The 22,127-nt window shown below is 36.0% G+C and overlaps 1 protein-coding gene across 13 annotated transcripts in view; it reads right to left on the bottom strand.

The window, feature by feature from the left end:
* RGS7 (regulator of G protein signaling 7) overlaps nt 1-22,127 on the bottom strand; it is a 222,274-nt gene that overhangs the window by 23,765 nt on the left and 176,382 nt on the right. For 3 of the 13 annotated variants that reach the window (XM_079333392.1, XM_079333394.1, XM_079333395.1), the window contains exons 10-16: nt 18,408-18,482; nt 17,264-17,362; nt 16,696-16,757; nt 15,168-15,278; nt 14,502-14,627; nt 7,477-7,663; nt 4,622-4,711 (exon numbers count right to left, since the gene is read on the bottom strand). In XM_079333392.1, the coding sequence (XP_079189518.1) occupies nt 4,622-4,711; nt 7,477-7,663; nt 14,502-14,627; nt 15,168-15,278; nt 16,696-16,757; nt 17,264-17,362; nt 18,408-18,482 (750 nt within the window). Of the gene's footprint in view, nt 1-2,413; nt 2,495-2,518; nt 2,799-3,307; nt 3,362-4,141; nt 4,712-7,476; nt 7,664-14,501; nt 14,628-15,167; nt 15,279-16,695; nt 16,758-17,263; nt 17,363-18,407; nt 18,483-22,127 lie in introns of those variants that run through there. The other 10 variants (XM_079333396.1, XM_079333397.1, XM_079333390.1 and 7 more) reach the window with 7 other exon arrangements.

Below are 22,127 nucleotides of genomic sequence, written 5' to 3'. Positions count from 1 at the left end.
GTATTCTCTCACAGTACCCAGGAGTGTGAGGTAGACCAAGGATAGCTGGGGTTACTACTCAGATACAAACTATAAAGTGTTCAGTAATAAATATTACATATAGCAAATGACAGCTTGCTGTTACTTCTGTGTACTTTATGTGGATGCAGACCTATTTCTAACACTATCCATATTTTCTGCTTCAAACTGCTGAAGGCATCAGCAATTTTCTGCTATAAAATCTACAGAGCAGCTAATTAGTCAGTTTCTAAACTGAGCATTGAGGCCTTTCATGAACTGCACCAACTTACTAAAAATTTTCTGGAAAGAAAACCCTTCAATGTCAAAGAAATGCAGAGCTATACCTAGGGTGTAGCTCCACTTTTATTTTTTTCCCATCAGACTAAAATAATGACTCATTACAATAGGTTATTTCCACATAATTAATGAAATAGTATAGAGTAATTGCCCTCTACAAAGTTTCTAAACTTTCTCGTTTAACAAATGCTTTCTGTAGCAAGGATAACCCAATTTCATTTAACATTGATCAGGAGCCTCTTAGAGTCAACAAATGAGATAATGAATTGCAAGTCCATCTGTTCAGACTGAGTCCCTAGACACAGCCAAGGTTACTTGGTTTTTATTAAACACTTCAAATGGAAAAAACTGAGGTCTAATTTAGTTTAATACAAACCCGCTTTGATATAACGGAGAAAAAAAAATCCAGTGAAAATTACTCTAAATATTTCAAACCATCAGAGAGGATAAACTGTAATTTTCATCTAAGTCAGAGATGATAGCATTTATTTAGATTGTAGAAGACCCTTTTCACACCTATCTTCAGTATTAATCAGTACCACAGATCTATTCCACAGTCCCTCATTTCACAGTTGATCAAGTTAATCAGTACACTGTAGAATACCCTGAGAAATGTTTCCCTCATTCCTGCTGGTTGGAACCATTGTACCAAGACAGATAATTACATACTATAAACTCATCATAACCAAGAACAAGAGTGGGAGAACAAGGATGTCTGGTGGAAAGAGGTCCTGAGGAAGTGGGGGACATGAATTCAGTCATCTTGGCAAAAAGGATTGCATTTGAGCATCCTGATATTCTGGATTAATTTGCAAGCCTCAGAGCTGTCAGTCTAATAGAGATTATAAATCTAACAGTGACATGTTTTTCTTTCATACCTGACCCGACTTGACAGACTCCACCCAGGTTAACAGGTAATAGTTAGAAAAAAAGCAAAACCACAGATTTTATTTCAGAGTTTTCTCTGTGAAAAAGAAAAAATAAAAAAATCCCCCTCTTCTACCAAACTACTAATTTGCAGAAATCCTCTTTTCCATTTCTAGTTTACAGCTGGTTTATTGGGCCTGCCTTGAATTTCTGGCTGCTATTCTGGTACTCCTGCCCTGAGATTAAAAGGATTAAACTCGGGCAGGGCTGCAGGGCACAATGCTCCAGTGTTTGTGCCCAGAGCTGCTGGTTTATCCCTAATACTGAGGGATTTCAGCATCTTCCAGTCTTGTCTTCACATTTTCCCTTTTTGCTCTGTACTCACAACCCCTCTACCTGCAGCTTGCTATTTCCTTTCTCGTGGCCACAGCCAATTTCTGACCCCTGGGCTGCTCAAAAATGCCATGAATAAATGTAACGTTGCAGCTTGCCAGGCACTGTGACTGGGAAAAAGTCTGTCTCTCAGAGGTCCTGGATGTGTTACCCACTCTATGCACTCTCATTTACAGATTTTTTATTAATATGAAACTTCCTACAGAATTATAATGGAATTATCATCTATAATGCTCCCGTGTACAAAGTTGTTTTATAGATCCAACCTGTTTAGACAACACACAAATCACACTGCAACATGCTATGGCAACACCACCATGCAAAACATAGGGGTTTTTGTTTCAAACATTGGGATAGTTTCTTTTGTGGCTGTTTATTTACTTTTAGTGTTCTTTACTGACTTTTTCCCATTGAATCCAAATTTCTTCCTGATTACAGTGGATTCAAAACATATTAGAGGAAGCCTTTACCTATAAGAAAGTAGTTCAAGAATTACTGTTTTGTTTTTAAAAAAGAGATAATCCCACAGCCTCACAAAACTTCCACTGTGTTTGTTTCTTTTTTTTTGATTACTGGAAAGTATATATGCACTTTTAAAATAGTTGAGGCGATACTCTTGAGCCTCATTACAGGAGAGACAGTTTCTGACAACTGCTTCTCCTTCCCTAGGAACTAAAAAAACAAAAACCATGATCTTTGCTGAAAGCTCTTATATTGTTCATTTCAACACACACAGCTCCACTAACCAGATCACAGAAAAAGCCACAGACACACACACACACACACAGAGCAGCATCACCTGCACAATTCAACAGACAATGCAGACAAACTCGAGTATAATCCAAGATCTTTCTACCTCTTTTCATAACAGGTTAGTGCTCGCCCTCAGTGTTGGTGTACAGTTTTTATGGCATGGAAAAATAGGGATGTTTCTGCCCTACAAAAATAAATGCGTTGAATTCTTTAGTTGGAACTTTCACAATGTAAAAAAAAAAATAATCTCAAAGAAACTGGATAAGTAAAAAGAATCGCGAGTATCACGAAATCAGTGGATCTTTTGGCAGGTGGAAAAGAATGCCCACACAAAATTTACCAGCCTTCTCTTTTTTTTGCCTTTGAGAAATAGCTTTCCAAAGTTATACATTGAAAAGAAAAAAATCAGTTCTTGTAGTCAATAATGAAAATTAATCCAAATCAAACTCGTGCACATAAACAGGATGAATTCTTTGGTCCTGCAGAAGCTGTTAGACATTAAGGAAGATGGGGAAATTATTTATACAGTGTGGCTTTTTTTCCCTGTGCCCAATTGAAAAAAGGGGGACAAAGTCTCTTTTAGTAAAATTAAAAGAAGACAGGATGGAAATCCAATGTATTAAACTGTTTTAGACATAGTATTTTAGAAGGCATCAGAAAAAGAAACAACATCAAGCATGTTTGCACAGATTCTTTACTAAAATTATAGGGGGGGTAAGGTGACTAATTTCATGCTTCCCAATGTAAAAAACATGGCTCCCAAAGGTCCATTCCTCCATGTGTGACTATTGAGATCAGTGGGAAAGGGACTAGGGAGGAGGGGTTGTAATGAAAGCACATTATAAAGCTGTCTCATTCCCAGGAAAATTCACAAGCTGTGATGAATACACTTTCAACCATCAAGTTAGAGAAGCAAAAGGGAAAGCAGGGATCAGTGAGGGAAAGGGGAGAAGGATGTCCCATCAGGCTTACTAGTCTTCCGAGGCAACAAACTTACCACATTGCGTGTGAATTTCTCAAAAGATGTTCGACGATCCAGAGTGTTTTCCAACTTAAATTTGAAATAAATAAAACAAAAGAAACAAAAAGAAAAAGGAGGGGGAAAAGAAAAGCAAGAACAATGGAGTAGAAAAGAAAGTTTGATGTAACAATGGATCGCAAAACAAAGTTTGTATAAATCAGGAAGCAAATACAGGTATGAGGCTGTAATGGGACTTGTCAAAACAGAATGGGCAAAACAGATATAGTACTCGACAAAAATAATTTTTCATGGGGATCAAACTGGTTTGAATTTAAAGAAAAACTGAAAGTAAAAAGAAATAATGAAGTGCACATCTTGTGTTAATGAACTGACATTCACAAACTTAAGGACTTCACACGGACAGTTGAAGCTTTCTGGTATTTTCAACATCTCTCTCTATATTGGATCTTCAGAAATCAATGTTTGAACAAAAAACAAAATCACACAGTACTTTCATATAATTTTAGGTTGTCATTATTAACAATAGAATGCTATGGTGTTAATAACTACCTTGTTCCAGTAACAATCGGGGCCCTGATTTTGCAAGGCACAGGGCTCCCAGCTGATTTAGGAGATTACTGTTTAGAGCCCACTAATAGAATTATTTATCATCATGGAAATCTGCATTGTACAAGCTGCTCCACATACTCTGGGTGGTGGCTATTCAGAACCCATTCCATAATCTGGACTTTTCTAAGAAAATATTACATACCAAGACATGAACCTCTGTTTGCCAAAGTGTGACATGATCAGTCTTTCAAGTCAGATTCCTAGCCTACTCAAAACTGTTCATGTAGTAATAGGGAAAGAAACAAAATTAGGAAGCCCCTATATTTATAGTTGAAGATAGAAGCTATTCATATGAATAAGATTGTTTCTAAGCACATTCAGTAGCTTTCATAGGTGGAATAAAGAGAACAACAATTATTACATAAGCAAACTTGCAAACATGAAAGACTATTCTTCTGGGATTTTATTTTATTTTTTTTAATGTATTGGTAAAGCACTTTGCAATTTAAGGTGCTTCATAACAGAGAAAACAGTACAATATGGGATGTAAAAATAAAAATAAGTTTTGCTAGATTAACTCATTGAAACATGCCCGCATGCAGGATATATACACATATATGTATATTGAACTCCTGTGTGTATGTGACCCTCCAAAAACGCCAAGCTGGTCACCTACCAGATATCCAGTTGCACTGGCACAGGGGAGAGAAGACTGAGTATTGTTGCAAACATAACCACTGCTTTGCACAGTGGCAAGACAAAGGCAAGATGGACCAATACCTTTTTCTTGGCCTGTAGCAGCTCCTGGTAGGCACTGGATCGTATAAAACGAGGATAAGAATCACTTTTCATCAGTTTGTAAATGTGCTCCTGAAAAGGAAAGGAGGAGTGTTACTCCCACAGAAGAGGACACATGGAAAATGGGAGGCAGCCACATGCTCTGGCTGTGGAATGCACACCAGCTGGCACTACTATGAATAGGAAGTATTACAGGATAGCAGGTTTCAGCTCTGAAGCTAAGGCTTAATTGCTTTCTATTCTTCAAGCTGCAATCCCACCCATTTCTCATGTATGATTACAAAATACACCTTTCTTTAATTTATAGACCAAATTTTCCAGTACAAAATTATTTCTAAGAATTCACAACTGAGTCCTAGCTTCAGGTCCAACTTCAAACCTCTCTCACATTAGTTAGTTTACCTAAGTGATGAAATTAATAGTTGTGGGTGCTTCCTCATCAGATTTTCTGAATTAGTTTCTGGGGATACTCCTGTGATTTCAGAGACTAGGAAGAGGTACTAGGTTTTCAATTCAGTATCACAAGTAATGCTTAGGTTAGTGAGGATTTCCCCTGGCTACTCTTGAAAATACCCTTTGACAGATGTTTAGTCTGCTCTCCAGCTAACAATATAAAAAGGAAAACACATGTAAACTGAAAAACAGTTCCAGGCTAATCTAATTTTCTGATATTAATTCTTCAGAGGCATATGAAATTTGGAAACCTTTATTCAGAAAATAAATTACAAGAGCAGCTTAAAAAACTTTAAATTTTTGAACATTCTAATTTCTAAAAAAGATGAAAAAAAAAATCTGTGATGTAGAAGACTTGATAATTGTAGTTCTAGTGATTATACGCTAGATAAAAGATTTGTAGAAAAAGCAATCAGAATAGAAAATATTCTCCAAAATATTTTTTAAAAATCCTGAATCAAGTTAGCTATTTTCATGAAGTTTTTCTTTTACTCAAATTCTACTTTTTACTGTAGGAAACCTGTAGCACAGCAACTGGGAAACCATAAACAAGCTGGAAAGAAAATACGGTTTCTCAGCTTTTTAGTGCATAAAACTATTGAACACAAAAAAAACCCCAAAACAAACAAACAAAAAACCCTAAACAAAACTCCCCACCTCGTCTGAAAATTAAGACAAGGTAAATTAGAACTGAATTGAAATTAGAATTTTTGCTGTATTAGAAACCATAAAAATTATTCTAATGTCTTTGATTGTATTTCTTACACAAAGCAGAACAATTCTGATGCATATTCAGAACATATTCAGGAAGGATTTTTGTTCACTCAATGTCTGTGAAAGCAGACAATGCAGTAAACAGACAGCAGAAAGTGTTGATGGGTATTGAAATTTTATTTCTGTACAAGCAATATGCCTGTAAAGGCAAGAAAAACATTGGGCTGTAATAGTATTGTTAATGCACACATTAACAAGGACATGTTAATGCACTTATTTAGCACAATCAAGCTATTTTTCCTTATGTTTCCCTTTTACTTATGTATCTACATTTGACATGGAGTTTCATCTTTCTGCATTTCCAGTCCCAAAATGCTTTTCATACATTTTAAACCACAATTAAATGACCCACCCACTGCCAGAATGGCACACCAGCAGTCTCCTACCCAGCTGGCAGGCCAAAAAATCCTATTGCAGAGGCAGAGCCCTACTCCTGACAAAACCCTCCACCTCAGATGGGACACTTAAAATTTCCTAAAGCTTCAAGTGAGAACACAGCAGGGGCAGCCTGTCCCTTTTCCAGAGAAGCTGAGGCTTATTGATGTAAGGTATTTTGCTGAACTGGCTGAACTAAGCAGAGGTCCTCTCCAGGTGGCAAAGTCCTGCTTGATAAGTACTGAATACTCCATGTCTTTCATAAATGAAGGACAAAAATAGAAGAAGAGATCTGGCAGTAAAAGGGTATAGAAATTTTACACTTATTATTGAAAAAAAGAAGGACACTGGTAAGTAATTTAAATGTCCATTATTACTTGCTCAAATGCAAAGACATATTTTTTTAAATCTTTAACCTTGCTATCTTGTCTACTTTTGCCATTTCTATCTTTGCTATACAATGCGTTTTTAAATCTCCAGGGGTCAATGGATGCAAGAAAAAATTACATTTTTGGTTTAATGCAGAGTACTTCCAAACAGTATCTATGACATGGGGTCTAATGAAAATTTTATTGTTTCTTCATAAATTTCTATTCTCATAATGGAATTTTTTTTCCATAAAATAAAGGTAAAGTTATTCCCCTTCATATTTATGGCAGAGGCATTCTCCCAAAAAGTAGAAAGCCTCAATTCAATTCCCTTCTCTTCTTCATGGGATGTAGCAGCATCTCCAGACTCCCAAGATGATGACCTAATAATCAAGCTGTAGGAAATTCTGCAGGGATATGATCTAAATCTCTCCTTTTGACACCATTTCACTTTGCATTAATAATTAAATTTCCATCACTGGGCTGCTGATGAAAGTGGAGGATGTTATCAATTCTGTCACTTTTACTGTGAATCGAATTTTCTATTGCTTTTCTCATAAGTCTTCAAAGACGAAATATTAAGTTATAAGTCACATGAAGTGTTGCATTTAATACAGAAGAACTTTGCTTTTTCTTCACATTCTTTCCTCTGTTCAAAGTCTACTTGAAAACTCTGTATCAAGCACAGAAATTTCATGAAGAACTTCATATGCCTCATGAAAGAATGCTACACATTTGCATTGCCAAAATGGCATTTTAGGAAACAGGGCATTACCATTCAATTCCCAAATATATCTCATTTCTGTACATAAATTTCACTAGACAATATTCCATTTCAAATGCCCATAAACACGATGGCAAACTGACCTGAGCATCTTCAAATGTGTATCTCCCAGGCTCCTTCACATTCTGCGTGGTTTTGTCATAGCTTTTGGAATCTAGGTTGATAGCGCTGGGCGCACCCGGAGCAAGAAATTCTTGCCAGATCTCTTGGACACGGGCAGGGACTTCACGGATGGGCCTCTTCTTCAGGTCTTCTACTGCTAACCAGAACCTATGGCACAGCACAGCACCTTGATTCCCAGCCCAAAATAACCACTAATGAAGTGCCCACATTCTTCCTAGCTCTTAAAAAAGAAATTAGCTAACTGAAGTTTTTGTCTAGACATGCTAAAATAAGAAAAAGCTAAGTGATTTTATGTTGGGTTCAGCATTCTGGTGTACTGTCTCAAGGCAATCAATCCACCTAGGGAAGCAATTATTAGAAGGCTCTTCATGGGATCAATAGGAAATCCTTCATTACTTATGTATGGGTAACACTCTTTACAGGAAGATTCCAGATTTAGCTGGAATTAAGCTGAGACTTCATTTAGTCTGAACAACAAGGGCTTATTTTACTTATTAAGCTCACTGGTTTTTGACAATCCTTCAAAAACTAATAATTTATATTCTTGCTATCTACATGAATCTCTGAGTCCTACTAAATCCTGAATTGTGTAACTCTAATTTTGTTATAAACAAATCACGCATACATTAGAAAAATGTTTGTTTTGCTAATTATAATTTAATTTATCTTTTCAGCATTCCATTTATATGCATATTTTTGCTAAAACTGCTGAATGGTATTACACATTCTCTTTCCTGCTGCTGAGCAAACCCACATTGGGCAGCAATATGTAGTGCTGCCCGTTCACTGTATCCTCATTTAGCCTGGACCAAGATCACTGAAAAGGTCCTGAGCACATTATGATCACAGCTAACTGGCTGTAAGCTTTATTTCATTATATCTTCTATTGATGTTCAGACTCTCTCATAGCACAAAATAATCCTAAATTAATTTAGGATCTGATTCTTAGACATGGTTCAGGCCACTTAGTTCTCCACCAAATCCAAGAGCTCAAATAAAGTTTGATTTTGGCAAACATGCAATATATACCATTGCAACTCTTCATCTTTGTTCTGATACAGCTGATCCTATGAAACAGATAAGCTGAGCCTTGGAGTTATTTAACTTTGAAATCAGCTGGATTTTCAAAGCTCACAAATAAATTGGATGCACCTTTAAAATGTGATTGCACCCTGCTAACACTCTGAGATCAACTTAAGCTCTCTTAGCTGAGTTCAACAAGGATGGGATAGGGGAGAGCAGTGAAACTGTACTTAGACCCCCAAGAAAGGAAATGACACCACTCTCAGTCCAAATTCTAATTTAATAATTGCAAAACACTTAAGAGAGTATAGTAAAACATAGCAAACCTTACAGTACTCCTGCTATAAGATATTCTTCACTTGAGAAAATTTACCTCTCAGGAAGCAATTATTCCTTCATAGTCCTATTTTGAAATTTCTTTGTAGCACAGATGGAAGGAGCTTGTGTTCATTTTCCACAAGCCAGCTTCATGCTACCAAGAAGACTATTTTAGGTATTTCTACAACCTTCAATTTCAGTAGTACATAAGCACTTTTTTTTTAATCTAAGATTCTCCAAGAGACAGAGAAATAATATTGTCCCAGTTTTGCAAATATATTAATAATGTAATAGTGTATAGTGATTTCTCCAAGGCCACAAAGGGGATCTGTACCAGTAGAACTCCAGTTTCAAAACTTCTGGGTAGCATCACTTTTATATATGAGCTACAGTGTGAATTGTACATAATTCTGCACAGAGCCTGGGAATGTATCCTGAGAATCTGACAGCAATGCAGAAGAAGGAAAGCCTGATAAGTTTAAAAACTTCAAAGCTCACAAACTCTAATTCAGTTCACTCTTTCAAATTTGGGCAACCTACTTTGGTTTCCTTAAGCTGCTTTCGATATTTGCATTTAAAAGCACATATCCTGAGGTACTAACCCCTTCAAGTGCATCTTCTGGGATTGACTGATTGCTCATGTGTCTCCAAGTCAGGTAAGGAACACAAAAATGAAAGGGAAGGATGCTCTTTGTAAACACACATTTTCTCTCTCCCTGCAGACATCCTGCAGATCTAGTTCAGAGATGTCACTTCCTTTTATGTTCCATTGTATCACTGCCAATAATTCTGGAAGTCACTGCAGATATGCCTTAGGATGCTATTTTCTTTTGCTAGTAAACTGTTTTCATATAGCAGGCTATACCAAATTATGGGGAAAGAGATGGGAGATAAATTTCAATAAATTTAGCTTCTAAGCTTGCAACATAGAATAAGGAGGTTGTACAGACCCATTCTTACAGGCTAAACACCAGTTCTTTGATAGATTAATTTAATTTTACCCTTCTAACAATAGCATTCAAAGACTCTACTAAAATGTGAAGCTCTAAATATAGAAACACCTCTAAAAGTGGGAAGAACTATGATTTCTGTGTTATGTCTAGGGCGCTTATTTCACAGCCAACACACATTTTAAGATTTTAATATACTTACTTATCTTTTAAGAAATGATTCCTGCCCTCCTCCCACAGAGAGCTCAATTCAAACATTCAAAGTTAGGAAATGACAAAAATAAGGCTGCCCCCCCTTGCATTTTCAAAAATAAAAGTTTCCAATATACCATGGCAACCAGTAGCCCAGATGAAGATGAAATGGAGTCAGCAAGACCTCAGCACAGGCCTCAAATCAAAAGAGCTCCCTGCCCTGTTTTACAGCTGTCTGCTCCATGAGCTGTGACCAGAGCAAGGAGAGACTCTTGCAGCAGAAAGCACACAGTCTGCAACATTAACTGTGTGCAAGGGCAGGAGAGGGGAGAAGGGGAATTGCATTTTTTGGGCAATGATATGCACAGACTTGGTGCTACTTTGTGTAAGGAGCTAGAACTCAGCCTGGCTGCCCTTGGATGGAAGTAAATCTCCTGTTGGTGGAGGTTTGCCTTTGCCACAGAGACCCTTCCTAGCAGATGCTCAGCACTGTTTGAATGAAGAACTGAGGTTCTGAGTGCAAACCTCGCTGCTGTCCTCCACCCCAGCATTTGGGGTACCACATGCTGGGTCACACAGCAGACACGGGCAGAGTGAGAGTGTGCAGTGTACAGCAGTAGCACGTCCAGCCACATGGACTGGCAAAACACATGTTGCAAGATATCTGGGGATTATATCCTCTAGCTGGATTACTTTCAAAACCACAGTGGCCTCATGGATAAATAGCACAGCTGCAACACAGCTTCTGTCCCATTAACTAACCTAAATGTCAGGTGAAGCCAGATTCCAGACCAAGCTAATCAGTTAAATTTAGCCTGCAGGAACAAAGAGGGAGAGAAAGGCTGCAGTGGTCCTCTGTGAAATGTGTGAGGTATAGTCACTGTGGAAACACTGAAGTGGGAATTATGTGAACTTTGCACTCAGTGCATGTGATTCAAGAGGCCAGACCTTTCAGCATTTTCAGAAAAAGCAAATAAAAACAAAACAAATTCTATGAATAAAATCATACAATATTTTTCCGAGAGCAGGAAACACTTCTTTCTGATTTCTAGATTCCACATTCTTGCCATCTTCAACTTCAAGTTTCAAAGCATAGTAGAACTGAAGGATTGCAAGAATATGACAGAAAAAGTCATTAAATCTTGCAACTTGTTGTTTCTCATCTACTCTGCAGAAATGGCAACTTTGCTGGCACTTGGCATTTAAGCTTGAGCCTGAATGAGAAATAACTCACAGGCAATTTCAGCTTTGAGGATTAAATTTTGGTCAGGTTATTAGCACCCACAACAGGGCCTCATAATCACCAGTGTAAAGGGCAAACACCTCACAAAATGTCAGCTTGCAGGGGGATGGTTAGACAAAAATTATTGTGGGAAAACATCAAAATCTAGCAAATTTCTCAGTCCCTCTCTTCTGTCACTGGAGAACAAGAATGCAAAGTCCCTTTTCCCTACTAGTCACACACTACAGACCAAAGAAATGAGCATCTAAGGAAGGGGCAAGGGGTCCAGTGCCTTTTCCTTCTGTGTATCATGGAACCTGCCACCACTCTCACTAACCTAGGCGGTTTTTCAGTTTGATTTCATAAACTCACTCTCTTTGAAAAGTACATTTTTAGTACTTGGAAAACCTTGTGACCAAGCTCAATAGTACTGGATCATGCTCAAACTTCAGTCTTGTGAATTTTAAACAATGGTCACCATTTTTGTAATAGGCATTGGGAATTCCATAAATCTATTATCCAAATCATATGTTACTTTAACTATTTGTTCTGTGTATTGGGCAGCACACAGAACAATTCTTTAAAAAAAATCTGTATGGTGACAAGAGATCACAAGTCATACCCTGCATTAGGTGAGTGCAGAATCCAACCTGCACACTGCAGTCCCACTGTAATGAAGCTACTGCACTGACAGAACTGCTTGGACACTTTTATTCCTTTGCTGTGCTTTTCAACACTCCTTCAGAGAGTGAAATACTATTAAGCACCATTTACAGGCAAGGAAAAAAGCACAAAGATACAAAGTAAGTAGGGGAAAACAGCTTATATTCCTGATCACTGCGCAATTCTTAGTATGATATCATTCAAGCTCACGCTCCTTCACCCTTATTGCATTCTTTAAGACAGGATCTGTGTCTACCAAGAATAATATTCTCAGATACCTCAGACAGCCAAAGTTTATGTAACAGTAACACTGGGACTTTTTGCAATGTAAGATCATTACTCTTGAATAGAACTGGTGTTACTGGTAGATTTATCATTTCATGGTTTTGGTATTTGTTTCACCAAAATGAGGTATAGGACATCTAACCTACTAATACTGAAGCTTCTGTCATGCCTGCAGTCCCTGCTGTACCCTGTGTACTCATCTTGAAAGCTCAAAAGCAGGGTCCCAGCTGCCTATCCAACCATAGGCTTGGCAGTGTTGTACACTTTATCATGATTAGATCTGTAAAAGTACGAGAACCAGCAACAGATTTAAGTTCAATTTTTTGCAGTGGGAAGATGTGGGTGGACATAATTATTTTTCTCAAGGTGGCTGTCAAAATAATAATTTAAAAAATACCACTAAAAACCCCTAAATTACCATGATGGAGTTAATGGGTGAGCAACAAAAGTGGTCACCTTTTAAGGTTTATTTAGTGGTAATGCTTGAAATCATCAAACTTTTAACTTTTGTTATTGACATCTAAAACATTTTGACAGCTATACACAATCAACTTTACAAATTGATGTTTTCTAACCCAAATTTACTATGTGAACCTAATGGATTGATTTCCCTACAGCTTGGGAATTTACAAACATAATTCTGAGCTTCTGAGACAGCTTCCCTCCAGTTAATTATCACAGAAAGCACCTTTTTCAGAGCAAATTTATCCCCTGCCTGGCCTTTAAGGTCATATTCACTGTTACTCAGATATTATATTTTATCATGTGAATTTAAGAATTTAGAGGAAGAGACAAAAGAGTAAATGGCATGTCAAGGAATCATCTCTGAAGAGATTTTTGAGGGAATTTTTCTAGATCAGTTACTTGCAGTTTGCCTGTATTTAGTGTTGTAAATAGGATTAGACTAAAGAGTTAGGGATTATGTGGGTAACAATCTAGTTGGCAGAGAGACAAATTAATCACAGAAAAGCACCAGAAACTGCAGCACACACTGGGCTCAATAGGTTCATGTTTGAACAGCTGCTCTGCATAACAAATCACCAGGATGCTCTTTAAATAATATTTTTTTAAAGCTACCTTTCCTTTTCTTGGTATTATTCTGATTCTTAAAAATTCATTTTACCAACTGGAGTATTTAAAATGAAAAATCTGTATCTGTGACAAATAAAGTCATCAACATACACATACCGGTCAGGCTGTATTTGTGATGCAAAGTTAATGTTTGAATATGAACATAGTCAGCAACTTAGAGAACTCCAACTCCAATTATTCTGCTGACAAATTTAAACTAACATCAAGGAGATCTGTGCAATTACTCGGCATTTATAAACCAACATCATAAATATTAAATGCCTCCTATAAGATGCTACAAAAGCATAATTTCAGTATGAATGGCTATGCTGCACCACTTTAGAGTGAGAATTGGCACAGGAAAAAAGTAGGTTAGGATTATTCTGAGTTATAGAATGCAAATGCAAATAGGATTTTATACTACTAATGTTATTGGTGAATGGGAAGTGATACAGATGACATCTGACAAGAAGGTGGAATTAAGAGAAAAGCATGTTGCCTATATTTTTGTTCTATGCTCAACTTCATTTATCTGTCTGTAGAAAGCCTGTTATTAATCTCTCTGAAATAACTCTTGTTGTAATATGACTTTCTTAGTACAGCAAAAATAAAACATGCTATTAACCAATGGATGGGCTATCATCTTTAAAATAAAATAATGTTTCCCCTCACTTAAAAGTTATTCTGTAAATATTCTTCTAAAAACATACCCTATAGAACACTTTTCCATTTCACAATTGTGAGGAGTTTGAGAGCTAGATGTTACCCTACTTCAGCTGTGTCAGATGCACAAGTACTAGAATACTGGAGGAGATTTTCAAAATGATCCCCAGAAACCAATCAACCTATGAAAGCCTGAATTTTATTTTTAGATCCTTTATTTATTTTTAGACTTTTAAATTTTCATTTTACTTTTATCACAATATTTGACTAAATAAAATATATTGAAGAGGCTTTGAATGAGTCAGTTTTATACCTGTTTAGGACAAGCTGAGAGAAAAGATCTTACATGAGTAGTTTGACCAAAAGTTGAATATTAATGGAAAAATATACTTCATGTGAGTATCTGTTAACTATATTAATATTTCCCTCAGCCTGTACATGAAAATGGGTACCAATCTGGATGAATTAATTCTGAAATGTGAAGAAAAATTTTGAAGGAGTCAAAAAAATGAAAAGTATCAGGAAAAAAAAAGAAACAACAAAAAAACCACCTAATATAACTTACAAGCTGTTAAAAAATAAAGTAACTCTCATTTACCTTAAATTTTCTGAACTGAATTCTGACTCCAAGAATTTCAGAAACTGCTCTCTTCCCACAGGGTCTTTCAAAGCTTCATCCATGCCAAATCCCCATCGTTTCACCCTCTGCTGTCCTGGCTCTTTGCTACAGAAGAAAAGAGCAACAGAACCCAAAGTGAGCAATACTTCAGTATTCTACCAATCCGTGTTCATCATTTAGACTGAGTCCTAAAGTTCCATGGATTTCTCACTTTTTAGAGTGCTCAGATCTGTGCAATGTTCAGCCATGAGCAAACAGACTGTTAGTACTTTCATAGGATGAAGGTAATACACAGAAAAATAAAGATTTCCAACAGGAATTCTTTCAGATTTTAAAAGCTGTCTTTTTATTTTTCACCATACTAGAAGCCTGGAAACTGGTTACTGTAACATTTCACACAGTTTATTAATCTATAGCACTGCCCATCTTACAAAACTGTAAAATTGGAAAGACCAAAAGGGTACTGCATTGCCCTTCTGCCTCAGTATTTTCCTGTAGTACCTTTGTCTAAAATCTTCACATTTCCATAAAAACATATATATATTATACTCCCTTATTTTATTATTATATTTTAGTATAATATATTTTATTATAATATTATATATTATACTTCCTTACTGACAAAGAATAAATAAAATAGTATACCTTGCCTCCAGTTCCCAGAAGGTGGTGTCATCTGATATCCAAGGGTTTGAGGGATCAGGGGGCACAAGAAAAGGATCATATTCCAAATACTGCTCTGTATAAGCTAATAGACTAGGAAAACAAAAGTATCAAACATTGTCATGTCAGGAGGAGAAGAAATCTGAGCAGGTTACCCCAGTTAACAAGTTACCTTGCACCAAGTGAACCACAGTAATTGTGTGTGCACACTCAGAAGACAGCTACAAGCTCAGGGGGAAATAGGTTTGCTCGAGCCATTTGAAAGTGGACAACTGAAGAAGGAGGGGTGGCTCATGTCTACCAAGAGTAGAAATAAAATAAAGCTTCATTAATACTTCTACATAGCTTCATTTAAGTTTCCTTTAGGCACCAAGAAACTAGATCATACAACCTCTTCCATGCATATTTGGAACATGTGTTATATTCCCGTGGTCTTAATCATATGTTTCCTTAAAATCTGCTCTAAAATGTTGCATGTTATGCACATTATATTTATTTGCCCTGCAGCTGCTAGGATTAATTTTCTCTTAGATATAATTAATATTTTTATTAGTTCCTAATCAAAGGACACTACTCCTAGGGTTGTTTTTTTTCTCAAAAATCAGTTTCTTTTACATTTTTTTTAAATATTCAGTTATTGGTCTGACTCAGTTACACACACTAAAATCTTTGCTTGTGTTCTAGTAATTTACATCTTCCATTTTCCTTACGGTTGCTGTTTCCTTTGGCCTCATAATTTTTGTAAAATTATTGACAAGTGAGAACAACTACTCTTTCTTTTCAATTCCTATTATATTTTTACTGTTGAACAAACAAAAAACTCTTAACCTGCTCTCTTTATAAATAAATATTTATATGTATTTGCATATGTGTGCACACATATATATACCCATATATAAGTAGACATATAGGCACAAATGTTTATGAGAAGATGAAGAGTAGTTTGTATTTGGCCTTATTTCCTTTACTAATGCAGCTCAGTTTTCTGCAATGTTGGGCTATTTGTTTTATTTGCTTCCTAGCCCCTTCCTGACAAATTTTGGTCTTATCTGGAGATAGATTCCTATTAGTGTTACATCTCTGACCCAAATTGAGCCCAAACTCCCTTTATTCAAGCACTGACTGAGCTCCACACCAGCCAGTTCCCTTGCTTCATCAGTGACTGCCCTTTGGAAATACCAGAACAACAACCCCAGACCTATTCCCATTTAGCCTCCCTGCCAATGAAAGGTGAAACTTGTGATCACTTGGTCAGAGGCCCTTTCAGTGACTTGGGTTTATCAGAAATGAATCATGGAATATCTGGAATATTTTTATTACTAAAAGAATTGCATACTTCTCTACTTAAAGTAAACTCACACCAGTTATTTCTATGGCATCTGAGCTCCCACATCTCTCTTTGAAGAGTTATTTGCTGTGAATAGCTCTTTGAAGCTATTTCATACTGACATTTTTCCCAACAGTTATCAGTCTAATTGAAAAAAATAGAAAATGTGAAAAATATACGTACCTCTCTGCAACTTTTGACATTTTTAATCTATGTCTGTCTAATTGCATTTGCCAGTGCTTAATCTGCAAAAAAGGAAGGCAGAGAGTTTTATGAGTAATTTATTGCTTGATTCTATTTCTATAACTTTTTTTATTAGGTCTGTAATTGAACCTTCATTTATCCTAGGGCACAGAAAAGAAATATATCTGTATTAAAACAACATTTCAGCAGTGTGACTGTAAAATAAGTGGAAGTTTCCATTAAAGAGAAAAGATCATACAGAGACAAAAAATGTGCCCAATATAACATTTTTCCTAAAGGTTCATCAACAAAAATCCAATTAGCCTTGTTTTTTTTTTTTTTTTTTTTAGATTTTTGAGGAGAACTAATACTTCTTCAGACATTTACCTTCTCCAGACTCTAACACCTCAGGAAAGATTAACAAAGTTTTAACAGTAGATAAGAATGTGAACCTATACATGCATACATGTTTGAATAACTTCCAGTTTTAATAATTTTTGGGTTTATACCTAAAGTTATTTCCTAAAAAGTTCATTTAAAAGTAGCTGTTTGAAGTTATGTTCCAAACCTCTTGGTGTAGCTCATCTTCTGTGGGTGGCTTAGTCTCTGGCACTGGCGTGTGCGTAGGGCTGTGACTTCGAATGTCGTTTTGTAAGCCATAGACAGACTATGCAAAAAAACATGGAACAATGATGGTTGCTTTCTACACACACTCACAGTAACTGTCATGGTTTCGTACATTTTGCTCAAGAAGTTAGCCAAAATCATCTTTCCCTAAAAAACCTGCAATAATAACCCATGTACTGATATAAAATTATGCTTCTGCATTAGTGTGTAAAATAAACACTCCCAAGCTCCCACAATTCCATAATGCCACACAACAAAGGATCTACTTTTATTAGATCTCTACATAGTAAACATGGGGAATGACACTGAGATGCTCTTACAGTAAGTGGAGATGACTGGTAGATGGAGTATCCTGAGATGTACACTAACACACAGATTATTTGGATGATTTCCAAAATCGCAATTATTGTCTGGAAAATTACACTAATCTGGACTTTTCACTACCATAAACATAGGACAAGCTAAAACTTTCTCTAAATCTACTTTCCTTCTTAAAACATATTTTTCTATGGGTCAATATGCAAATGCACCTCAAAGGAAGTACTTTAAAGGGGGAGTCAATCTACATGGTTATGGTGCAAAGGATTTAAAAATGTGGAGCCAATCCATCTGTGCATCCCTAGAGAAGTTACACTCTAATTACAACCTAATTTAGATAGAGCTAATTTCTTCCATAAATTCCAGCCATCCATTTTGGGCATAATTGTAAAATAGAGAACCCTTTTCATTAAGACCAGGACAAGAACTGCTGTTAGAATTTATGCTGAATTTTAATTTTTTTCCTTAATTACTGACAGAAACATTTTAATGTGTTTTATTCAATCTACTAAACAACATGAATAAAGCATGTAAAAATGAATTTTATCTTCAAAATTATTTATATTTCTCCAAAATTATATGTGATATCATTTAATTAGCATTAGCAAATTTGTTAATACTAATTCAACTAAGAGCTTATGAAATATTAACATACATTCATGCATTTGTTCCTTCCAGCTGTAAGGAAAAAGCACTTTAAGAAATTATGGAAATTCATTCTATAAATTTCCTCCACCTCCTCCTTCTGATATAATAACCATACTTACCTTTCTTGTTTTATGTGGGTTTCTCATTCTTGAAGATTTTTTTATATCCACTTCAGTAGTGTTTACACAGCCAGGCTATTAAAAGAAAGAGAAAGGAAAGCAAAAGGCTAAATCTGTGAAGGAACTTCTCTGAGCTACTTCTCTTCGGTGTGCAAGACTGAAAAATAAATTCCACACCATGAAATTGAAATAAAATAAATTGCCAAGATAATGGAAACAAGTCAGTTTCTGCTTTGGTTTTGCCAAGAAAGCCATTCATTACATTCTAGCTATCCCTCCAAGGAGCATGCTTGAGACAAACAGAATTCTGCATATTCAGCTGTGAACCTCAGGCTCACATCAGGAGCATCTGGTTTTGAGTCAATTTTTAAAGAGGATCTTCTTTTAAAACAAAATAATAATAATAAAAAGGTACCAAAATTGGTTTTGTTTCTTCAGAAAAGAAAGGAAAAAAAAAAAAACCAAAACAACAAAACAGGCTTTCACCCTAACCAGAAGACTGACAGTCTAAATAAAATTACTCACAACACATCAGATTTAGGTTTCAGTGGTTCATTCTCACAACTCTGTGGCCTCCCAAAGCACACAAGTACTCAAGTTTCTCCTAATTCATCTTCCTTTTGACACTTCCCTCTAAGTACAAAATCTATGTGTAAATCTGTTTTCTACACATTGCTGGAAACAAATAATAACAAGTGTTTTGCTCTCAGGTGAGTTTTATCTATTGATTTTAGAAGGATTACATTTGACACTGAGTGGAAACTACAAAATCTGCTCTCTAGTGGGAGAAGATTTTTAGTGAAAATAGGTTGAGGTCTTTTTAATGGAAGCAGCTAGATATTGAATTTACTTGGCCAACAGTCAAGCTGGACTTATTATTACTGCAATGATACAACCTCTGTCTTCTTATCATAACAGAAAATGCTTGATGTGACTGTAAACTTAAAAAGACAAATTTTAAAATTTCTTATATAAGAAGTTAAGAATTACTTACAGAGCTAAGAAAAAAATAGCTTGTTAAACAGAGCAATATTACTTTGCCTCTGGAAAATATTCTAAACAACAGACTGATATTTTTTAATCCAGTATGGTGGTTTAAAAAAAATAAATTAATTTATATTTTTAAGTAATAAATTATTGTTTATTTCATCATGTAATATTTGAAGTAGAAACAGTTCCTCATTGCTAATGATAAAAATAGACAATATTCTTAAGACTGAATCTGGCATACTGGAATTGGGTCGGTAACCTTTGTGCTTATGGAGAAAAATGTGAGGTTTTGAACTCAGAAATAACTTGCAAATCTCAAAGAAAAATACAGGTTGAAAAATACAAACTTCTGCACAATGGTCAATTTAAAAGCAGAAAGTGATTTCCCTTGCTTTTTCCCTATTGCTTCCTAGGCAGCATACTGAGATATAAAGTTTAAAAAATCCAAGTGCACCTACTCTAAGATTACAGCAGCAGCTGGCAGTGAAGAAGGCAGGGGCTTTAGCATCATCTACAGCCTTTGAATATAATTTGAATAGCAGGCACTTTTACATAAGGCTCAAACTGTTATTTGTTCAGTTTTCAGTTATGGTTTGTTAAAAGCATGTCCTAAAAATGGAGAGGGAGAAAAAAAAAAGGCATAAACCTCATCTGATGCCTCTTATTTTTAAATATTTCAAGCCCACCAGCAGTAAATTGGTATGGACAGATCTTACAACTTGCCTGGGTAACTTACACGCCAGAATTGTGCACCTTGATGCACAGGAGACAATAAATTCTGGGAGACTTTTAGGAATGAAACAAGGGCAAAGCTTTTGCTGGTTGCAGAGAGGCCTGACCCAGTGCTGACCTCCTACAGCTCAGTGGGCACTCACTGACACCTGGCTGTTTAAAGTCCCTGGCACTGAAGTGAAATTGCTGGGGGGAGAAGCTGGACCGGTGTGGGACTGAAAAGAAGCTGAGAGGAGAGCAGCCCCAGGAAGGTAGAGGCAGGGAAGCATCAGGAAGCTCCAGTGCAGAAGGGGAGGTGGCTAAAGGGTGTATCAGCTACTTTGACAACCTGGGGTAACAACAGGAGCTTAAGTCATATGTCACTACTTCTTTAAATACCATTCTCATAATTTAACTAGTGTAGTTTGGGACACAATTTATGTTTTCTTCTCAGCTGAAGTATATTTATTCACTTATACTTGATACAAGACAGGTTTTATTGTTTTCCTGATGCTGCCAAATTTCATCTCTCAATATTTAGGAATAAATATCAAATATCTTTTCAATTAAAATAAACACAAAAAGTTACATTATGTAAACCTTTTGCTAAAATACTCAGTCTTTGTGGGAAAACCTTTGCTGGACAACATTTAATTCTATTTGTATGCCCTCATTAACATAATAAGTATGTGTTTGAATACAATTATGTCCAGCTGTGTTTTCTTTTTGCGTTGTTTTTTTTTAACTGTACTACCATGGTTCAAATAGTGAGATGCATGTCAGAGTGCTCTGCTGCCATCCCATTTAGTGTGTGGTATATAATTTGCATACTAATACTGTAAATAGTTTTCAAACAGATTTCCTGGAAGACTTGAGAACTCTTCTGTATGTGTAAATAGTGTGTTTTTTTCTTTCAGAGTAATGTTCTGTGTGAAAACATTTTTTGCCCCAACATACACAGAGGAAAACCTTGCGACCTTCTTGAAATTATCATACAGCAAGAATATAACCAGGGGAGAATCTTGTCCTAATCAATTTTTAAATATCTGGGTGAAAAACTGTGATACTTTCACTTAGTTTTTTTCATCCACTTTTTAGCATGTATTTATCTCAAAGTACAAATGCCATTGTATTAATTTTTCAGCAAAGGACGGGTCAGTTCAGTCATGCTAAATTTGCTGTTAATATAAATGGATACAGATAAATAATATTAAATTAAAAAAAAAAAGAAAGAAAAAAACAAAACCCCACACATAGAGGAATTTCAATCCCTACTTCAATTATTGGATAACAATGAGTATGAATAACATAAGTATGAATCCCAAGCAGCACCACTTTCTACTGATGCTGCCTAGGAGGATGCATACCAGGATTCTGCTATGAAACACAAAAGAAGGAAGAAGCCTTGTCTGTAAGCAGAGGAGGTAGCAGAACATACATGCTTTGATCTGGCTGTCACCAGCATTTAAAGCAACCATCTGAGAGTATGCTGAGTTAAAAAAAAATCCACTTGATATTAATGTTCTATCCCTGATAACTGTGGCAACAGTGAGCAAATTAATTAAGGCCTTCTAACAGTGCTACAGTGTATTAATTTTAGGAAACCTGTAATAACTCTCTGGAAGAATTAATTATTTACATTAAATGGCATGCCTGAGCCATGGTACATTTCCATCCAAGCAGTGCAGAGTATGGAGTATTTATAGTCTGCTTGCTGTACAAAGTTGCACACTTCAAGTATGCTTTTTATTGCCTGGCCATATAGCCCAAATCAACAGCTGCTAATGCCCTTTTTGTATAAAAATCTCTTTGCCATGATGTAATTTTAAAAACTGCAAAATGCTCAACAGAGAGTAAATTATTACTTATATTTAGGTCAGCTGAAATTTTGATGTCTTTTTTTTTTCTTTCTCAAAGAAGATGGTAATTTAACTGTGAATCTACTTAAGCTAAAATAACCAGAAGTTTTCTTGTATTTGAGACAAATATACCCCTGTATGTGGGAGGGAATAAGCTTGT

Source organism: Erithacus rubecula (assembly GCF_903797595.1).
Source record: "Erithacus rubecula genome assembly, chromosome: 2".
Classification (NCBI taxonomy): Eukaryota; Metazoa; Chordata; class Aves; order Passeriformes; family Muscicapidae; genus Erithacus; species Erithacus rubecula.
Note: the sequence above shows the minus strand (reverse complement) of the source record. Positions and strands in the feature narration are given on the sequence as shown.